At 52.3% G+C, this 20,545-nt stretch overlaps 8 protein-coding genes across 8 annotated transcripts; 5 read left to right on the plus strand and 3 right to left on the minus strand.

Moving 5' to 3' along the window:
* The first annotated feature begins 12 nt into the window (after window positions 1-12).
* BZA70DRAFT_281459 (sterol-sensing domain of SREBP cleavage-activation-domain-containing protein) lies at window positions 13-4,263 on the plus strand. The gene is made up of 3 exons (XM_064913123.1): window positions 13-331; window positions 402-548; window positions 610-4,263. The coding sequence occupies exons 1-3, from the start codon at window positions 218-220 to the stop codon at window positions 4,189-4,191; spliced, it is 3,843 nt and encodes a 1,280-aa protein (XP_064767128.1). The 5' UTR covers window positions 13-217; the 3' UTR covers window positions 4,192-4,263.
* Window positions 4,264-8,070, minus strand: BZA70DRAFT_281461 (armadillo-type protein). The gene is made up of 2 exons (XM_064913124.1): window positions 5,733-8,070; window positions 4,264-5,509 (listed from the first exon to the last, which is right to left on the minus strand). Exons 1-2 carry the CDS (start codon window positions 7,964-7,966, stop codon window positions 4,570-4,572), a joined length of 3,174 nt encoding a protein of 1,057 aa, XP_064767129.1. The 5' UTR covers window positions 7,967-8,070; the 3' UTR covers window positions 4,264-4,569.
* Window positions 8,071-8,245: 175 nt separating this feature from the next.
* BZA70DRAFT_200999 (uncharacterized protein) lies at window positions 8,246-9,621 on the plus strand. Its single transcript, XM_064910125.1, has one exon. It carries the CDS (start codon window positions 8,357-8,359, stop codon window positions 9,347-9,349), a length of 993 nt encoding a protein of 330 aa, XP_064767130.1. The 5' UTR covers window positions 8,246-8,356; the 3' UTR covers window positions 9,350-9,621.
* Window positions 9,622-9,787: 166 nt separating this feature from the next.
* Window positions 9,788-12,015, minus strand: BZA70DRAFT_290648 (thiamine diphosphate-binding protein; the record flags this gene model as incomplete). Its single annotated transcript, XM_064914229.1, has 4 exons — window positions 9,788-11,523; window positions 11,578-11,645; window positions 11,709-11,801; window positions 11,870-12,015. 4 exons carry the CDS (start codon window positions 12,013-12,015, stop codon window positions 9,788-9,790), a joined length of 2,043 nt encoding a protein of 680 aa, XP_064767131.1.
* Window positions 12,016-12,173: 158 nt separating this feature from the next.
* BZA70DRAFT_281464 (N-acetyltransferase-like protein) lies at window positions 12,174-13,379 on the plus strand. The gene is made up of 4 exons (XM_064913125.1): window positions 12,174-12,296; window positions 12,556-12,684; window positions 12,750-13,061; window positions 13,131-13,379. The coding sequence occupies exons 2-4, from the start codon at window positions 12,619-12,621 to the stop codon at window positions 13,266-13,268; spliced, it is 516 nt and encodes a 171-aa protein (XP_064767132.1). The 5' UTR covers window positions 12,174-12,296; window positions 12,556-12,618; the 3' UTR covers window positions 13,269-13,379.
* A 789-nt stretch (window positions 13,380-14,168) lies between these two features.
* Window positions 14,169-14,999, minus strand: BZA70DRAFT_290650 (uncharacterized protein; the record flags this gene model as incomplete). The annotated part of the gene is made up of 2 exons (XM_064914230.1): window positions 14,169-14,371; window positions 14,846-14,999. 2 exons carry the CDS (start codon window positions 14,997-14,999, stop codon window positions 14,169-14,171), a joined length of 357 nt encoding a protein of 118 aa, XP_064767133.1.
* A 1,350-nt stretch (window positions 15,000-16,349) lies between these two features.
* On the plus strand, window positions 16,350-17,398 carry BZA70DRAFT_268511 (uncharacterized protein; the record flags this gene model as incomplete). The annotated part of the gene is made up of 2 exons (XM_064911168.1): window positions 16,350-16,427; window positions 16,511-17,398. 2 exons carry the CDS (start codon window positions 16,350-16,352, stop codon window positions 17,396-17,398), a joined length of 966 nt encoding a protein of 321 aa, XP_064767134.1.
* An 852-nt stretch (window positions 17,399-18,250) lies between these two features.
* Window positions 18,251-19,985, plus strand: BZA70DRAFT_281472 (arsenical-resistance protein). Its single transcript, XM_064913126.1, has one exon. The coding sequence runs from the start codon at window positions 18,454-18,456 to the stop codon at window positions 19,750-19,752; it is 1,299 nt and encodes a 432-aa protein (XP_064767135.1). The 5' UTR covers window positions 18,251-18,453; the 3' UTR covers window positions 19,753-19,985.
* Window positions 19,986-20,545: the final 560 nt, after the last annotated feature.

A 20,545-nucleotide genomic window follows, 5' to 3' on the forward strand; every position in this document is an offset into this window, starting at 1 on the left:
AAGTCCATCTGCATTGCATTTGGTAATTGCCAAAATAGGAATACCCTTACATCATGATCCCGTGACCCAGCCGGATGAGGTCATAGACAAGCGATTTCCGGCAAGCCATCCAACCCAGTCTGTTCTTGCGGTGGTTGATCACTCGAGCCGAGCATTTAAAGATTTGATTCATTACAGTCCTTCAAGAAATCCCGAGGATTTGCCGCTTGCTTGAAACATGCGTTCTGCCGGCTTGCTACTCCTGATCGCAGGGCTGCTGGCGTGGGCTAGATTGGGATATGGAGCGATAACAGAAGTTCACGAGCCAGGCACCTGCGCGATGTACAAGAATGCAAGATATCCTCTGAAAGACATGACTTTTGCTATTGTGGAAATTTAGCTGACTTTGATTGATTCTGTAGTGCGGAAAGAAGAGCTTCTTCGGGGCTCAGCTCCCATGTCCTTATAACGGTCCTGCTGCGACGCCCGATCCTGGTATGAGAGCTACGCTCGTCGATATATGCGGTGCTGAATGGGCAGAGACCAATGTTTGCTGTGACGCAGATCAGGTATGCTTACATATCTACTATATACAATGCTGAGGATTGGAATTGCTAATCTCTTGTACAGCTCGAGAACCTGCGCGGCAATCTCAAAAAGGCAGAGACATTGATTTCATCATGTCCTGCGTGTCAAGCAAACTTTGTCGAATTCTTCTGCTCTTTCAGCTGCTCGCCCAATCAATCACAGTTCATAAACATTACAAGTCTTGGAACAGCAACCTCCGGAAGTGATATCGTCACCGAGCTGGACTACTTTGTCGACGACCTATTAGCCGAAAAGTTCTACAACTCGTGTAAAGATGTCAAGTTCTCAGCAACGAACGGTTATGTCATGGATCTCATCGGCGGAGGCGCAACCAACTACAAGGAATTTCTAAAGTTCTTGGGCGATGAGAAGCCGCTTTTGGGAGGTTCCCCGTTCCAGATCAATTTCCCTTGGGGAGAGACTCCAGACGAGATCGACCGGTTAGAATTTGACGCAAAGAACTGCGCCAGCCAGGATGTGCGGTATCGCTGTGCTTGCGTGGACTGTCCTGGTGCTTGTCCGTCGCTGCCGCCTGCAAAGGAGCAATTCCAGTGTCATATCGGCGCGCTGCCTTGCTTTTCGCTGGCGGTTATTCTACTCTATGCGCTCATGCTTATCGTCTTTGTTCTCGTGTACAAGTCAATCATTCAATTCAACCGCGGACCGTTTTATAAGCCGGAGAGACTTCGCCTGTTGCAGGAGAACGGCGGTGCTTCTGAAGATGAAGAAGAAGGAGACATTGTGGAGACCTCGGAACTGGTCGAGCGGGAGTTGGCAAAGACCTACAAACTTCATAGTATTTTGCAGTCCAAGTTCACAACTCTCGGTCTATTCTGCGCGCAGTTTCCTGGACTGGTCATAGGACTTTCTTTGCTCTTTGTGGGAATCATGTCTCTGGGCTGGTTCCATTTCACTATCGAGACCAACCCCGTGAGATTGTGGGTGAGTCCTCAATCGGAAACCTATTTGCAGAAGCAATTCTATGACGAGCAGTTTGGACCATTCTACCGCGCTGAACAAGCCTTCCTTGTCAATGAAGACGGTCCTGTGCTGACGTACGACACCTTGAAGTGGTGGTTCGAGGTTGAGTCAAACATAACAGCAATTACCTCTCCGGTCTACGGCACCACATTCGATGATATCTGCCTGAAGCCAACTGGTGAAGCATGTGTTGTCCAGTCAATCACGCAGTATTTTGCTGGTGATATAGATAACGTCGACGTTGACGGGTGGAAAGATCAGATTGCTGTTTGCACTGCAAACCCAGTCGACTGCCTGCCCCCTTTCCAGCAGCCGCTCAAGCCCAGTATGGTCTTGGGTGGTGTTGATGGTGAGGATTACGTCAATGCGCATGCAATCATCATCTCCTGGGTGGCCAACAATGACGAAGAAGGATCGGACCACGTCCAGCGCGCGATGGACTGGGAGACTGTGCTCGAAGCTTATTTGCTAGAGGTTCAGGAGCAGGCTGCCTCGCGAGGGCTTCGACTTAGCTTCAATACCGAGATCTCTCTTGAGAAAGAGTTGAACAAGTCTACAAACACAGATGCTACTATCGTCGTCGTCTCCTACATTTTCATGTTCATCTACGCCTCCATGGCTCTTGGAAAATTGTCTTGGAAATCTGGAAGACGCTCGCTGATCGAGTCCAAGTTCACGCTAGGATTGTTTGGAATTATCATTGTTCTTCTGTCGGTGTCGGCATCGATTGGATTGTTTTCAATCATCGGTGTACCAGTGACGTTGATCATTGCCGAGGTCATTCCGTTCCTGGTCTTGGCAGTTGGTGTAGACAACATTTTCCTACTTTCTCACGAACTCGAGCTGGTCAATCAGGAATACCCCAACGAGCCTGTCGAGCACAGAGTAGCCAGAACGGTCGGAAAGATGGGACCTAGTATTCTGTTATCAGCCTCTTGCGAGTTCATTGCCTTTGCATTAGGCTCCGCCGTCGCTATGCCGGCCGTGCGCAACTTTGCAATCTACGCCGCCGGTGCTGTCTTTGTGGACGCTATTCTCCAGATGACGATGTTTGTGTCTGCCTTGACTCTGGATCAACTTCGGGTGGAGGACAACCGAGTCGACTGTTTGCCTTTGTTGAAGCTTCAGCTGAGACCGGCAGCTACTTCTAGTTCAACTGTGATTACGAAAGAGTCAGAGCTGGTGCGGTGGATTAGAACAAAGTACGCGCCCGCCATATTGAAGAAAGAGGCCAAGGCTATCATTTTGATGGTCTTCTGCGGTGCATGTGCTCTGTCACTTGCGTTGATTCCAAAGATCCAGCTCGGCCTAGATCAAAGGATTGCTGTGCCGAGTGAGTCGTTTCTGGTCAACTACTTTGACGATCTGTACGACTACTTTGATTCCGGTCCACCAGTCTACTTTGTCACGACAGAGTCAAACGTCACAACGCGCGCGGGTCAGAAGGCTCTTTGCGGTCGTTTCTCGACCTGCAATGAGTACTCGCTACTAAACATTCTAGAGCAAGAGCGAAAGAGACCCGAGTCTTCATACATTTCTGAGCCGGCGGCGTCGTGGATCGACGACTTCTTCCACTGGCTGAATCCGCAATTGGATGAGTGCTGCCGCTTCAAGAAAGGCTCGACGGACGAGATGTGCTCGCCGTTTGCGCGCGACTGGCAATGTGATGTATGTTATGCAAACAAAGATCCGGCCTGGAATATCACTATGAACGGGTTGCCTGAGGGAGAGGAGTTTTTGAAGTTCTTCTCGTTCTGGATCGATTCGCCATCGGATCCTTGTCCTTTGGGAGGTAAAGCGCCGTACTCGAACGCGATCGTGCCAGACTACGAGCGGGTTACGATCAACGCTTCGTCCTTCCGAACGTCGCACACACCTCTTCGTTCGCAAGATGACTTTATCAATGCGTTTGCGAGCGCAAAGGAGATTGCAAAGACTGCTTCCCGCGAGACCGGAGTCGAGATTTTCCCGTACTCTGTCTTTTACATCTTCTTCGACCAGTATGACTCGATATTCCGGCTCACAACGACGCTGATCGTAGCCGCTTTGGCAGCCATTCTTGCAATCTCTTCGCTTCTGCTTGGCTCTATCAGCAGCGGCATCATCGTGACTGTGACGGTCGGTATGATTGTGATTGACATCATGGGAGTCATGGTAGTCTGGGGCATCTCGCTGAACGCCGTCAGTCTTGTCAACCTCGTCATCTGCGTCGGTATCGGCGTCGAGTTCTGCAGTCACCTGGCGCGCGCGTTCATGGTTCCCAACAAAGACGTCCTCGATCTGAGCCGGTCGCGCATGAAAGGTAACGACGAGCGGGTATGGGCCGCGCTCGTGAGCGTGGGCGGCTCGGTCCTGAGCGGCATCACGCTGACCAAGCTGATTGGCGTGATTGTGCTCGCGTTCACGAGATCAAAGATCTTTGAAATCTACTATTTCCGAATGTGGCTCTCGCTCGTGATCATCGCCGCCTTGCACGGACTCATGCTGTTACCGGTCGCGCTGTCGTATTTCGGCGGCGAAGGGTATACCTTGGAGGAATTCACTATCGGGCCTGAGAACACGAGTAGGAGGTATAGAGCGCTTTTTGAGGAGCCGGAGTCGGTCGAGAGTGAGACGGACGAGGAGGAAGAGCAGGGGCCGTAGTTTGTACTTTTTTCGTCATATTCATATTTCCGTTTTTTTTCATTTACCATATAGTCATAGTCGCAACGGGGAAGTTGGGGATGTAGTGTGTATAATTAGTCTTGAATCAAGAATCTGAACACCATAGTGTGAATAAAGTTATTCGATACCGCATGCGCCTAACATAGCTTTAAATGGACAACAATACGAGCTAAAATAATCAACAAAGCAAAAAAAGATCGATATAACCTTAACGAAACAACATCGAACAGCATGTGTGAAAAACCAAATCAAAGAAACAGAAAACCCCGAATTTTAAATGCCTTCCATATAATAAATCAAACTTTTTTTCTCTTCATTTATCTTTGCGCAGACCTTTAGCGCAGGCTCGTCTTCTGTTTATCCCTGGACTGTCTTTGCGAGGATAGAGTCTGCGGGGATCGAAGACGGGTTTGTGCTGTAGATGTATTTGAGCAGCTGGACAACGTCGTTGCGCGTAGCGTCGTGCTCAAACTGCTTCGACTCCTCGGAGTCATTAGCAAAGACAACCTCGAGCGCCTTGAGGATCTCGCCCGTGAGCGACTGCACGGTCGCGTTCTGGCCCTGGTATAACTGGACAATCAGCCGGAAGATCGGGTCGTTTTCCTCAAAGCCGTCGGTGAGCGGGAGCTTGTAGACCAACGGCGGCAGGATCGCGTCGATCGGCGCGCTCTCCGGGTGCGCAGAGCACATGCGCGCAACGCAGCCGCAGATGTTTGCGATGCAGCGCGCGCTCTCGGCGTCGGACACGAGGAGCTGCTGCAGGCGCTGGAAGGTCTTGGTGTATGTCGCCGTGATCTCTTGCGAGGACTGGCTGTACTCTGCGAGCATGCCGTAGCCGTAGACGGCGTTGCTGCGGACGTCGATCGATTCGTCTGATAGACGGTGGGTGAATGTCTTTAGGAGCTGCGTGGTCCAGGGTGTGACTGCGCCCTTGAGACCGTTGACGATCTCTGCGAGCGCGCCGACGCCGGCCTTGCGCTCGCCGACACTCGAGCTCGAGCAGAATTTTTGCAGGATCGGGAAGAAAGTGCGGAAGTACTCTGTGAAATCTCCGCCGAGAGCAGCAGCAAGCGACACGACGCAGTCCATAGCCGACTCGATCAGCATGACATCGTACTCAGCCGAGTCCTCGTATTCTTCGTCTTCCGGGTCGTCCTCCATCGTCTGGCACTGGTGCTGCTTCTTGAGAACGGCAAGGACTTGCGTGCAGATCGCCTCGGTGTTGTTTCCGACAATCGCGGGACCACACAGACGGATGATTTCGCAAAAGTTGTCGCAGATAACGGTAGCCACCGAACTATAACACAAAGTTAGACCAATCATTCGGAATCGACGCAGAGATGAAAACCTCTTGGATTCCGAAAGACTTCTTGCTTTAGGTTCAGAATAGGACTAATCAGCAATGACAACTTGTGTCTCTGAGTGAGCTGAGTTTGTAAAGTGATTTTCTCATCATGTTAAGAAAGCAAGAAGTCTGTCGGAATCTAGTGGTGATCAAAAGTAGTGCAGAAAATACATACCGATCGTCTTCCTCATCAAAGGCCTCGAGAGTAGCCTTCATCACCATCTCAGAATAGGTGGTAACAGACTCAGCAACAGGCACCTTCACCGGCAACCCAGGCTGCCACTTTGGCGGGTTCGAGATGTTATACACAACCCCGACGGTCTGCCACAGAGACCCGATAGCAGCCTTTCTGATACCCTCGTAGAAATGGGAGACCAAGCCCAGCATGAGCTGTGAAGCCTCTTCCATGTACGGCAGAAAAGCCGTCTTTGTTCCCGCGGCAAAATCACCCAACACATCAATGGCGATTTCTTTCTCGATCGCGAGCGCGCTGTTGATGGTGATGTTGTTCCAGTCCGCTTCATCGACGTCACCGACCTCGACATCGTCATTCTCTTCAAACCCAGTCTCCTCCTGCTCCAGCACCTTGAATAGCTCTGGCATGATGCGAGGCAGGAAAGAACCAAACTCCTCGCCGTAGATCTTGGCGAGACAGCCAAAGAACAGATAGACGCACTCGCGCAGCCGGCTGTGCTTTGAGCTGAAGCATTGGTAGGCGGTTTCGACAAGCGCCGAGGCAAACGGGTTGAACGCCTCTTTACCGACGGCGGTCGCCATCGAGGACATGGCGTCGAAAGCCATGCCCTTGACGTCAAGCTCGGCTTCGCCCTCGGTCAAAGCCAAGAAGGGCTCGAGAGCATGAACGGTGGTGTTGAAGTAAGGCAGGAAGTTCTCCTGCGATGCGTGAGCGGCTGAGCCGATGGCAGCGATAATCGGGCCCTTGATTGAAATGTCGGAAGCAGGCTGGTGGAGAAGCTCAATCAGACGGGTCATCAAGGTGTCTAGGTATTTCGAAATCACATCCTTCTCCATTGTCTCAACCATCGCATCCAAAGCAGTGCACGCGGCCTTGCCGACCTTGAGATCGGAAGTATCCATCATGTTGAAGACGAGCGGCAGCAGCGTCTCGTGCTCCTTACTGATGCTCTCCTGGAGTTCCTCAGCGAGCTGAGCAAGCGCGCTCAAGGCGGCGCCTCGGACTTCAAGAACACTGTCCTGGAGACCCTGGAGGATAACAGGCAGGACGAACTTCAATTGGGTGGCCAGGAACTCTGGTGAGCCTTCGGCTGCGACACTGAGCGCGAGCAGACCGGCTCTTCTGTAGTTGGGGTTGGGGGAGGACAAGTATTTGGGGATTTCGGAGAGGAGGGTGTTCATCACCTGCGACGGAGGAAGAGTAGAAGACATCATGTCGATAAATCGGAGCGCCAGTCTGGGCACGCTATCTTCCTCGGCGTCCTCATCAATCTCGTCCATCGACTCAGCAGCGATTGACATCGCAGTGCTCGTCAGAGTAGGTCCGATTCTCAGACCCTGGATCTTCATTCTCTTGAATCTGACGGCGTTTGTCAGGAACTGCAAAGCCAAGATGCGGGCTTCACTGTCTGCACTGGGCTCTTTAGCAAGTTCGAGCATGAACTGCATAAGGTCACCCAAGCTCTTGCCAATAACACCAGACTCGATCCACAGCAGGGTTTGGAAGACATCAAATGCCTGGTTAAGCGCTTTCGTGTCGCCAGCCTCGATAAGCTGCTTGAGCACGTTAACCATGCTGGGAAGAAATTGCCGGAAGACGGCAACATGCTCGCTGTTTGTGTCGATGATTTCGGCAATCTTGCCCAGCGCCAGCAGCGTATCCGTCCGAACGGTCTGACTTTCGGGATCATTAATAGTTTGCGAAAAGAGCGTCAGAAAGTCGCCAATCTTCTCGGTGAAGGTCGGGTCCATGGACTCGAGCAGCGAGTATAAGAGGTACACGCCGACCTCGCGCTCGTTCGCAGCCGACGAGGTAGCAGCTTTCTGCACGTACGAAGGCAGCTCCACCCACTCGTTATTCGGTAAATCGCACTTTGCAATCTCGGAAATCACTCGCGAAGACGCATGGCGGACGATAGAGACCGGCTCCTGCAGCGTGGACTGGAAGAGCGTCATCCGGATCTGAGCCTTGAGCCCGGCGTCGAGTTCATCCCAATACGCCGGAACGAGCTTGCGCGCTTCAATTGCAGCAAGCTGCCGTAGTTGAACAGACGGGCTCTGCTGGATAATCTGTATGAGGGCAGGAACACATTTCTCGGAGACGTAGTACTCCTTTTGCAGTTTGGAGGAAGCAGCTTTGATGACCTCGCTGTTCGGAGCAGTGATCTGCTCCAGCAGATTGCTGATTTCCAGCGCGAATTGGGGATCAGCCATTATAAAGAGAGTATGACGTTCCTCTTATAAGAACTCTGAAAGATAGACAAGGACTCTTCCAGCGAAAAAAAAAAGGAGGAGGAAAAAGCCACGAGGGAGGAAGTGCACCGGAGAGAAGAATGAGAAACAAAAAAAAAATATTTTGTTTGCGCACAAAAAAATTTTGAGAAGCCCTAGCGAGCCGGACCCCTGTCACGTGTAATCCGTCCGAGGGTGTCGTACTCCTAAACTGGTTCCCCGAATCCAGACCCGCGTCGAGAGTCTGATCAGCCCGGAGCTGTCGGGTTTTCTGTCTGCAGCTCGCAGAGAGAAGATGTCGGCCGACGACGAGGACAATTACGTTTGAAAGATATTTCAAGGTATTCTGGGAGGCCGTCGCGATATGCAAACATGCTCGCCGCCGTGTCCTCTGCTCTGTTTGCGTGCGCGCATGTCATTGATATCACTTCGCCGTTTGTGATATACTCCCACATCCGCACCGTCCGTCCCTTCCGCCGTCCGCACACCGCAGAGCTGCGGGGGATTTCAGTCGACATGCTCGTCCTGAACTGCGAGTCCGCGGTCTACCGGCTGCTGTGGGCGCTGGTGTATCTGTTTCCGAGCGAGACGGTGCGGAAGCAGCATCGCGCGCGGTATCCAGTCACGAATCCGACGATCGATTCGCGTGAGATTATATGGCAAGACGTCCCGCTCGCGCTCTCCGCGCTGGTTTTCACGATCCTCATGCTCGGTTTCGACAGGCGCGCGGCTGTGGAGCAGATCCGTTTGCGGTGCTCGCCTATTGCGAAGTACACGTCCCTGTTTTTCTTCCTGTGCGCGTTCGTGGTCTTTGTGCTCGCGTCCTACGTTCACGTTGATCAGACGACCGGAATGGCCTTCTACGGACTCTACTACATCGACTTTGTCGACCTCCTCAAAGGCCTCGCGCACTTCTTCTACCAAGTCCGGCTCTGGCCCCAGCTCGTCATCAACTGGGAAGAAAACTGTACCGTCACATGGAGCACAACGTTCACCCACCTCCTCCTCTTTTCCTCAGGCTTGAATATATCCGGTATACTCCTCCGCTGGATCTCCCTCTCCGGCCTCGACAGAGCAGCAAATCCCGCGCCCGGCCGCCTTCTCTCTTCTCTCCACACCCTTCTCATCTGCACCCTCCTCTACGGCCAAATCTACTGGCTCTACAAACGCGACAACGAGCGCGCGTGGAGAGGCATCATGAAACGCGCGTCAGACGATGGCTACACCTCTGACGATAGCGACGCTTCGTCGGTGAGCTCGGAGTCCGCCAGAACTAGAGCACGGCGGCGGACGTCGCCTGGTGTGCAGCGCGCGGTCGATGATGAGGAAGGTCGGATCGGGCTGGTCTCTCTTTCTGTGAAATAGTGTCTATAGTTGTAATTACGATTGGAGTTGGGTATTTGGTGTATATACGGGTCTTTTTTTTTGTTATATAATAGATATAAAACATTTCAAATCACATGAAAAATTATGGCTACAAGAAGCAAATAAATAAAATAAATCAGATTAAACACACAAATCATGATACGCAGAACCACAAATTTTCGTAAACTCCTAATCAAAAAATAATAATAATGATGATGATATCAACTTTCAGACCCATACAGTATTTGTTTTTCTTTTCTTGCAGTGATAACAAACCCAATAACTTCTTCCTCCTTTTCATTCTTTCCTGACAAATGATCATTTTTGTTGACTTTTTTTTTTCTATATCTCCCAAACAAATCTTCCCAGAACAATAAAAACACACAACATCCAATTTTTTGTTTTCGGTCGATGGTATTTTTCTTTTCGAGAGGCGGTTTAATTGTGCTTGCCGCCGGTACGCTCAGCTCTCAACTTGCGCTGCGCCTTCTCCTTCTCGGCGTCGTAGACCAAGAACTCGTGGAGTCCCTTGCCGGCGGGAACCATGGGCAATACAGGGACCTTCTTGTCGACGAGGACCTCGACGAGGACGGGACCGTCGTACGCGAGCATCTCCTTGAGCTTGGGCTCTAGCTCCTCGAGCTTGGAAATGCGGATACCCTTGACGCCCATGGCGTCAGCGAGCTTCATAAAGTCCGGGTTGGTCTGGTGAGTGTGCGCGTATCTGTCCTCGTAGAACAGGGACTGCCATTGGGTGACCATACCCTGTTCCTCGTTGTTGAGTACGATGGCCTTGACGCCGATGTTGAACTGCGCGGCAGCAGACAGCTCGGTGAGGGTCATGTTGAACGAGGCGTCACCGTCAATGTCGATAACGACATGGTCGGGCTTGGCGACCTTGGCTCCGATGGCAGCAGGCAGACCGAAGCCCATGGTACCGAGACCGCCGGAGGTGATCATGGTACGGGGGTACTTCCATCTGTAGTGCTGAGCGGTCCACATCTGATGCTGACCGACACCGGTGGTGATGATGGTCTTGTCCTTGATAGGATCCGTCAGGCGCGAGAGCTCAGAGATGACGGTCTGCGGCTTGATAAGCCCGCCGGGGGTCTCCTTCTGGTAGTCAAAGGGAAACTTCTTCTTCCAAGTGCTGATCTGCTCCATCCACTCGGCTCGCGACTCGACCTGGTTGACGAGCGGCATAAGCTGCGCCAGCATCTCGGTGACATCGCCCTCGACGGCCTCGGTGACGTCAACGATCTTGTTGATGTTCTTCGGCGAGATGTCAAAGTGAACAATACCACCACGGCCCTCAGCCTCTGCCCGACGAGCCTCGGGGGCGAACTTGGAAAGCGTGCCGGTGACACGGTCGTCGAAGCGGGCGCCCAGAGCAAGGATCAAATCAGCCTCCTGGATGGCAAGGTTGGCGTACGCACTGCCGTGCATTCCAAGCATATGCAGGGACTTTTCGCTGGTCTCGTCGAACGCGCCAAGGGCCTGCAGAGTGGTGGTGACGGGGATGCAAGCCTTCTCGGCAAGCTCGCGGAGACGGAACGGGCCGTCGGGAGAGCCGGTGATGCCCTGGCCGCAGTAGATGACGGGCTTCTTGGCCTGGTTGATGAGTCTGGCGGTGTTCTTGAGCGCCTTGTTGGTGACATCGGTCGAGGCCGCGAGCGCGGAGACAGAGAGTCCCTGCGATGGGAGAGAGTTCAGGGTAGGGATCGGTCGGTTGAGGATACCAGCCGTGACATCCTTGGGCAGATCGACCAAGACCGGTCCTGGTCTTCCAGACATCGCAATCTCAAAGGCCTCGTTGATCCTCCGCGGAAGCTCGGCAACGTTCTTGACCATGACGTTCCACTTTGTGCACGAGCGGGAGATGCCGACGACGTCGGCTTCCTGAAAGGAATCGGTGCCGATCAAGGAGGTGGCGACCTGGCCGGTGAAGACGACCAAGGGAACACCGTCGGAAAGAGCGTCCTGGAGAGGAGTAATGACATTAGTGGCGCCGGGGCCCGAGGTGACGAGGACGACACCGGGCTTTCCCGAGGCGCGGGCGTAGCCTTCGGCCATGTGGCCGGCGCCCTGCTCGTGACGGGGGAGAATGAATTTCAGGTGGGGGGAGTTGTAGATGGCGTCGAAGACGGGGAGAATAGCACCACCAGGGTATCCGACTGAGAAAGAGATGTGAGTCAGAGGATCGAGGTTGAATGATTAAATTAACTTACAGATGGTGTCGACGTTGTGCCTCAGCATCATCTCGTGGAAGATGTCACCACCGGACAATCCGACGAAGCTGTAGAGGAATGGGAGGTTAGCTTGAGGAAGTTGGACGCGTGGTGGAAAAGACGTAACATACGAGTCATCGGCTTGGGACGGGGTCTTGCGGATAGGCGCGAGCTCATCGATCTTGCTGGCCTGGACGGCAGGAGAAGAAGGAGCGGTTTTAGGACTGATAGAGAATTAGTAAGTACTCTTGATTGACGATAGCGAATAGGAAACAAAGCAGACGGGACATACGCGGTGGCCGCAGAGTGGGCTTTCCGGGTGGTGTTTTGGTTGAGAGTGGCGGCGACGGTGGATTTTGATCGGATCGCGGAGGGTAAAGCGCGACGAGAGGCCCTCGCGGCGGCAGCCCGAGCAGCAGGCGAGATATTTCTGAGCATGAGAGAGTGGTTTGAGTGTAAGAAGAGGAGGAAGAAGAAGAGGAAGCTGAGGAAGAAGAAAAGGCGGAGAACAAAAGATGAGTCGAGGCGAAAGAGTTTTTCGCAGAGGTTTTAAAGAAAAGCAACGCGGCACCAAAAATGAGTAAAACTTCGCGCCGATATCGGCAATCCCCGGATTAAGGTTTCTGCGCTCAACCTTCGCTGTGGGTTGCTTCGTGTGTTTTTGCTCGTTGGTTCTGGCGAGTTTTGCTGGAGTTGGTGTTAGAATAAGTGTTGATCGCGTAAGTATCTTCTGTTTGTATGTTGTTTGTTGTGTTGTATTGTATTGTGCTGTGCTGTGTTGTGTTGTGCAATTGATGGACACTGTCTCTCGTAGACCATCGAGCACTCAGATCAGATATCGCATCGATCGAGATCAACTCCCTGCCATGTTCACACATCATCACCTCTGTGATGGCACCATGATATGAGCTGTGACAATATCATTTTACACAGCACAATCAATGTCTATATAATCTGATGATTAACTCGTCATTTCAGATTATCTAGATCGGAGCTCGCATATCATTTTAATCGTGTTGCATCTCGAAAGTCATAACTGGCATGTCTGCCTCACCCAAAAAATCCCCCATCAGACGCGGTACCGTCGAAGACGTGCCCGTAATCCTGGTATCACCACCCATCTCTTGACCATCCATCCCACACGCGCACAGACTAATTACTTCTCTCCCCAGGGCTTCATCAAAGAACTCGCCGAGTACGAGCACGAAACAGATAAAGTGCTCTGCACCGAATCCATGCTCGCGAAAACAATCTTCGGCCCGACGCCCTACGCCAAAGTCCTGATTGCGCAAACCGATGAAGGCGTGCCCGCTGGCTTTGCGCTGTATTTCTACAATTACTCCACGTGGAACGGGAAGCCGGGTATCTACCTAGAGGACCTGTACGTGCAGCCAAAGCATAGAGGAAAATCGTTCGGCTCGGCGTTGTTGTATGCGCTTGCCGAGGAATTGGTTGCTATCGACGGAGGCCGATTAGAATGGAGCGTAAGTCGTTTTCTTTTCTCACATCTCATATATCACAGCATACTCACTTTCTCCTTCATATTCTTTCAGGTTTTGAAATGGAACACGCCGTCTATTGAGTTTTACCAGCGTATCGGCGCGAACCCAATGACTGAATGGCAAATGATGCGTGTTGATGGAGACACGATTGCAACGCTGGCAAACAAGTCTTCCGGCATTCTTGAGTAGAAGATATTTCAAAAGGAGTAGATCATTGCATAATTAATGTACTTGCAGAAAACTTGCACATCAACTCATTTCTACTGTTTATATAGAGATTTATTGAGCAATCACAGAGCAAATCACTATAAACCATTCACACATCATAGAGCAGACAGTTCTGCTTCACAAGTGCGCGCATTATGTCCTGGCATCCTACACTTTCCACAACGTCGTCCAGTCGGCCCTGCGCTGCTTTGCGCTTCTAGCTGTGCCTGCTGTCCAGCAGCACGTCCTTGCGCTCCCGTCAAGGATCCCCCACGCTGTAAACATAGACCCTCTTCTTGCTGCTGTGGCTGTCGATTAAGGATCTTGTCCCTCAGCGCACGTTCTTCCTCTTCTGGCAAGGTCCCTGACTCTGGTAACTCTCCAGCCAGGATTGCGCGTATCAGAATCCGTCCTTGCGCTCCAGTCAAGGACCCCCCATACTGTATGCGCAGATCTCGTCCTTGCCGTGGTTGCTGTCGATTCACGGCCATGTCCCTCAGCGCACGTCCTTCTTGTCCTCGCTGTGAGCGCAAATATTCTTTCTGCGCGGCCTGCTCTCCGGCAATCTTCTTCTTCTCTAGATCACGTAGTATGTAATCTCTCAAGGGCGCAAAGCACTCATGTTCCTGCCGTGCTTGCAGTCGAGTATTGGGCCTGTTTCTCGGAGGGAGTGCCCTGTGTATTGTCAAGGACCCTCCGCGCTGTGAGCGTGTCTCTTCTGGCTGTGATTGCTGTTGAGCAGGAATGTCGTCCCCCTGAGCACGTCCTTCAGCTCCTGTCGAGGACCCTCCACGCTGTGAGTGTGAATGCTTAGCTTCTCCACCTCTGCAAAAACTCTCATAATCATCTTGAAGGTCCTTGTTGGCTTTCTTTAATGCCTCTTCAACTTTTATGCGACCTGATATATGCCTCATGTCTCTCCTCAAGCGCTTGCTCATCAAATCCCCAGTTAATCGCCTCAAGTTCCTCTTCACGGTCATCAAACATCTTCTTTGTCAAAACAAGTTTGGCCTTCTTCTTCAAATCCACATTTATAAGACCCTGGGTAGCCTGGCGGAGTGGCTTGGCCGCAACAGCCACAATGTCTTCCGGATTATTAGCCATGAGACTTTGCACGTACTCAGATTGTCTCTTGAGCTCATATCTGTTTCTTGGTGTTCGAGGAACCCAAGGGCTCTCAGGTCTCGAAGGAGATCTGTCTGGTGATGGCGTCCGCAATCGCATATCCAGTATTGACGCGCCCTCATCTGCTACTTCTCGCGTAGCAGATCCATCGCGTTCGTCGCGTTCCGAGACACAAGGGCTAACAGATCTCGAAGGAGATCTCTCAGATGATCGCATCCTCAACCGCCCACGCCGGCTAGACAAAACCTCTTTCGCTGATTGCCGCTTGATAAATCTAGAAGCCCAGTGTTTTCCGACGCGTCCCGCGTCGCGACTTGCCAGCTACGCATTCGCCATATCGCGCACGTCTGCGACCGTAACGCGTCTGTCAAAGTCGAGAATGTGCTCAACAAAAACCTCCTCCTCCTGTTATCTCAAAATCGTATTATGGCTACCCCCGTGTCGCGCGCGACGACCACCGGTAAGTCTGCCGCGCAAGGTGCTTTCAGGAACATCATATCTCTTCGCAGCAGCTCGCAAGCTCAGATTTTCTTCGTTTTTCACAGCTTCGATCGCCTGTTTGATGCGGTCTTCTTTGGTGGGGGGCATGGTTGGTTTGGTGTGGAATGTTGGGGAAGGGGGAAGGGGAGGGTTTTATATAGAGGTGCGCGAAACTATTGGTTTGTTTTCATGTTTATTGTGTTGATTACCCTTTGTAGCGGCGCGCTTCTCCACATCTTTCTACAAAAAGGTAATTACTCAACCACAACAAGTTAAATCAATTAAAACTATCTAAAATATTAAAGAGTGGACATTTCTGCATCTTTAACGAGTGCGCGAAGTATACCCCGTCCTCCTACACATGCTACAGCGTCGTTCAGTTGGCGCGGTGGTCCTTTGCTCTCCACCCCCCTCACGCGTTTCCACCAGCAGTTACTCTTGAGCATTGCTCTCGTTTGTCAAACCATGTTCTTACTACCCTGCGACAGACCCTCCATGCGTGTATTTTTGTGTATTCGGCAGCTGCAGATATCCGAGTTTGCCTCATGAGGTTGCTGAGAGCTAGACTTCGATGAAGAGGATTTGGATCTCATACTGGTCATATCTTTCGCATATCGGCCGATCGCTATGAAGGATGAGGTTTGAGAGCTTCCCTGATAACTATCTTTGTACCAATGCGAGCTCGTTCGAAGACTCTGGAGCATTGGGCGGGGCGGTGTTTCTGGTACCTACTTCTCATAAGCGAGCTCAAAGATCTCGTACATGCTAACCCCACGCGTTTATCTTCACAAAATATTCATGGAAAAGGGCTCCTCAATAGTTAACAGACAAGTAAGACGCGTTTTAATAAATTCTCCCGTTGCAATTTGGCGAATCTGAGGCCCAGTTCTGTCCGACGCGTCCTCGTGCTCTGCCGGTAAAACATAAGCCATATCTCCACGTCTGCCAAACATAAATCGATCTTCATCTTTCTAGGTTGCTAATACATCAAATAAAATAATCTACTTCTCTCTCATTCAATTTCAAGCAATTCGCGCGGCAATATCGTCAAACGTGTTGATTGTTCGTGCTGTCATGTAGGGTACTTTCGCGATCAATTGTATGCCTTAGCAGCGCTTCTAAAGCTCCGCTTTTTTTTTCCTTCTAAATAGCATGATAAGTAAGAGCTCTCAAATCTTTATTTAGTGGATACCATGGTTGGCTGGTGTGGGATGTTGTGGAGAAGGAGGAATGGTCGAATTATATGTAGAAGCGCAATTCACGTGAACTATATGAGTCACGTGCATATACGGATAAGCAGAATGAGGGTCCGGTGCCCCCACCCGAAAGCAAGAGAATTCAAGGATTCAGACTTCATCTGATCACCTGTTTGGCGCACGATAAAGCAAAGATCCCGGCTTTCGACTGCTAAACTACTTCCACAAGATAAAACTACAGCGTGTCTAACCTCAGAGCGACATGTCATGCTCACCTGCGGCTATTGCGTCTGCTGAAAACTCAGCCGGACGAGCGGATGTCGGTACAGCACACAACCAGGTAGGTGCTTGTCTTTATGCCTGTTGTGAAGAAGTGTTTAATAAAAGATGAGTCGGTTGGCTGACGGTTGTTATGTGAGATAGACAAAAGAGAACTCTGACCATCTGGCGAGAATACGAGAGAATCAGCGAAGATCCCGGGCGCGAAAGCGGGAGTATGTGTCAGACCTGGAATCAAAGATAAAGGGGTGTCAGGAGGAAGGACTACAGCTCAACATTCAGATTCAGCGGGTGGCGCGAAGGGTTGTGGAGGAGAACAAGAAGCTGCGGGAGTTACTGGCGCAGGTCGGTATAGACGAGTGGACGGTGGAGGATTACTTGAAGAGCAAGAGCGGAGAGGATTTTCAGTCGTGGATTACGCAGCGGCATCAGGAAGAGGAGATATTGAAGGCGCAACATCCTTGTCGCACGTGCGGGACTGCGCCGGCAAAGGCGAAGGATGAGAATATGAGCCGGTCAAAGTCCAAGCCTGTGGTTGCTGCTGCTTCACTTGAGTCTTCGTCGTCGTCAGTGCCTGCCGTGGTGACTGCTCCAAGGCCTGCAGGCGTCGCGATTCTTCCGCAGCCGCCGTTCAACCCAGCTGCAGCTGCGCTGCCTAGTTCTCGGGTTCCGGTGGCAGCACCACCGCAGGTATTTTCAGGTGCGCCTCAGTATCCGTCGAATATGCTACCGTACGGTATGAACGCAGTCGGGCCAAGCACGATGGTTCACCCACAACCACCTGCCGCAGCGGCAGCAGGCGACAGCGCGACGGTGCTGCCGATAGATTTCACAGCGTACTTCCAGTCGGTCGACATTGACTCTATACAGCTGCCGAACGACTTTTATACGTCGTCAGCGTCATCGTCGTCAGCGCAGAACGGGGCAAATTCATCAAGCGAATCGTCAGCTTCGTGCTGCGCGTCGTCGGCGTCGTCGGCGTCGTCGCCAGAATGCACTGCGTCGGACGTGTGTGCGTCGAAGTCGCAGTAGGATATAGAAGAGAATGGATATATACAGATTTTGCGTCAGCTCGGCTTTCGAGCAAGGGAAGGGTAGTTTTTGGGATATTTTCTTGTTGGCGAATAATTGGATTTCTTTGTTTTGTCTGTTCTACATATGACAGTAATGGATTTGTACATGTTTGCTCTGTGCCTTTGTTTACGCGTTTGTCAGTGTCTGCTGGCTATGAATAAAAGTATTCAATCAACAACCAGCTCAAACACCAGAGATCAAGAGAACCACGTAGAGAACAGGATTGGCCGAACGTTTACTATCGACACTCTGCTGCTGCTGAGCCAATCGGCACGGGCGGGTGACACTCAAGAGCGCTGATCATGTGACATCAACACGAACCCCGTCCGATAGCCAATGCTGACAGACGGGCGTATCGGCAGGTGGCCGGCAGCTGACAGCAGCGGCGACTCATCGCGGCCTTCGTCTGGCGCGACGGCGGTCGGGATCGTGAAGAGCAGTCGGTGATCGCAGACAGAAGCAGCAGCAGCCAGCAGTAAACACAGAAGAACAGGAGCAGCACTCATCCACTTCCCTCCTCCTGCTCTGATCTTATCGCTTGAGCCGCCGCATCGAGATAAGAGCGCGCTCAGGCTGCCCGGTCCCCGCTGCCTCGCTGCCAACTGCTGCTTCGAGACAACGGCCTCCGCACCCGCTGCTCTTCTTCTTCTTCCGTCTGCGTTCTCTGCAAACAACTTCGCCAGCACCGCTGACGTAATCCTCTTCTGTTGTATTCAGGGGCCTCGCCTGAGCACGTGCGCCCGGCCGGGTACCCGCGCAGGGCCGGCAAAGTGGCACAACCACCAAAACACCACTGCGTTTGTGCCGTAGACTTCGCTTCGTCCCTGCCCTCGAAATATTCGCCATTGCGCGCGTCCGGGCCTTTTCCCTCGTCTCTCGTCCCTCTTCCCTTCTTCTATTACTGAGTCTTCTTCTACTTCTTATCTCTCTGTAGTTTCATTATCGTCCTCTCTGCGGTCTGCCGTCCGCCGTCTCTTCTTCTTCTCTCTGCTCTCCCACCCCCCCCCCCCACAATGTCCGGCCCATCTCCACCGGCAAACCAAGACTACAACGACCCCCTCGGGGCCATCCCCTCCGACGACCTCGACCTCGAGCGCGGCGACACACACCGCTCCGTCATCTCCGGCCGCGACAGCCTAGACGATGAAGCCTCGCCGCTCCTCGTCCGGTCAACCACCGCCACCACCTTGGCCTCCACCCAGGGATCGGAGTTAATGAGAGTAGAAACCAAATCAGCCCCCATCGAGCAGCTCAGCATCCTCGACCGCTACCTCCCGCTCTGGATCGTGCTCTCCATGGCCATCGGCATCCCGATCGGCTACTTCTACCCCGACCTGGGCGAGAAGCTCGAGCGCGGCGGCTTCGCCGGCGTCTCTATCCCCATCGCCATCGGCCTCCTCATCATGATGTATCCCATCATGTGCAAAGTCCAGTTCGAGTCCCTGCACCGGCTGCTCGTCGTCAAAGCCCTCTGGGCCCAGGTCGCCATCAGTCTCGTCATCAACTGGATCGTCGCCCCGCTCGTCATGGTCGGTCTCTCCTGGCTCTTCCTCCCGGACGAACCTGAGCTGCGCGAGGGCTTGATCATGGTCGGCGTCGCGCGCTGCATCGCCATGGTCATGATCTGGATCGAGCTTTCCGAAGGCGACACCGACTACGGCGCCATCCTCACCGCCGTCAACTCCATCCTGCAGATGTTTTTATTCGCCCCCACCGCCATGTTTTACATCAACGTCATCGGCAAGAACGCAGACCACCTCGACATCCCCTACGCCGTCGTCGCAAAGTCGGTCGCCATCTTCCTCGGCCTGCCATTACTCTTCGCCGTCGTCACGCGCGTCATCTGCCGCGGCCACCTCGTCAGCGTGCAGACCTACGACGAGAAATTCCTCTCCTTCCTCGAGCCTTTCTCGCTCCTCGGCCTGCTATTCACCATCCTCGTCATGTTTGCCTCCCAAGGCCGCGAGGTCATCACCCAGCTCACCTCCGTCCTGCGAGTCATGGTCCCGATGTTTACCTACTTTGTCATCCTCTTCTTCGGCACCTTATACATCTGCTACCGCATGGGCTACACCTACAAGATCTGCTCCGCCCAGGCCTTCACCGCCGCCAGCAATAACTTTGAGCTCGCCATCGCCGTCATCGTCTCCTACTACGGCATCACCTCGCGACAGGCCCTGGCCGCTACCGTCGGCCCTCTGCTCGAGGTCCCTGTCCTCCTCTCGTTCGTCTACGTCATGCAGCACTACAAAGACCGCATCGCTTGGGGCCACTGGGGTAGCACCGAGGTCATCTCCGGCGCGACTGTCTAGAGACCTATCTCAAAAGCAACTCTACCAAAGTTCTTGTAGTTATGTTTTTTCTATTATTTTACTCGATATCTATTATCTTATTATTGCTTGGGGCGTAACCTAACGACATGTTTGGCTTAAATTTTCAAATTTTTTCTCTTTTTTATCTAATGTGCTTGGGTTTCTAGACTTGGGATGGGTTATGTTTGTAATATAATCATCATAATATATTTGTTATACAATTGCAATTAATCTGTAAGATTCTCCATGTCCACATCTACCTGTAATTTCGTAGAGTAATCGTTCATAAGCCGTACACCTCCTACTTCCTCTCCGTCCCAATAGTCTGATGAAAGTAATTCATAAGCCCGATATGTCCTCCCCGCTCTAGATCCGCGTTCCGCTGCTGCTCCTGCTTCTTCTTTGCCTCCTCGAGCTCGGTTTTCTTCTTATTCGCCGCTGCGTTCTTGTCGTTGTAGTACTTCACCACGCCGATCAAGATCACGGCCGCGATGATGCAGATCACGATCGCGAGACCGAGCCGGGCGCCGAATGTGTCCATGTGGCTGTGGTGGGGGTGGAGGTGGGTGTGTGAATCAGGCCCCAAATGAGTCGTGAGGCAGGACCAGAAGTGAAGATGAGGAGGAGAAGTAGATATCTGGTAGAGGTGACGAACGCAGAAGATCAGCGAGCAGCAAGGTCGGGAATCAAGATAGCAGCAATCAGGTATATATAGATAGATCCACCGGGCAGGCGGCTTGTTTACAGTTCGTCATGTGTGTGGGAAAGTAAACAAAAGCTTCTGATGTCGTAG

Source organism: Myxozyma melibiosi (genome assembly GCF_037950935.1).
Source record: "Myxozyma melibiosi strain Phaff 52-87 chromosome Unknown BZA70scaffold_9, whole genome shotgun sequence".
Taxonomy (NCBI): Eukaryota; Fungi; Ascomycota; class Lipomycetes; order Lipomycetales; family Lipomycetaceae; genus Myxozyma; species Myxozyma melibiosi.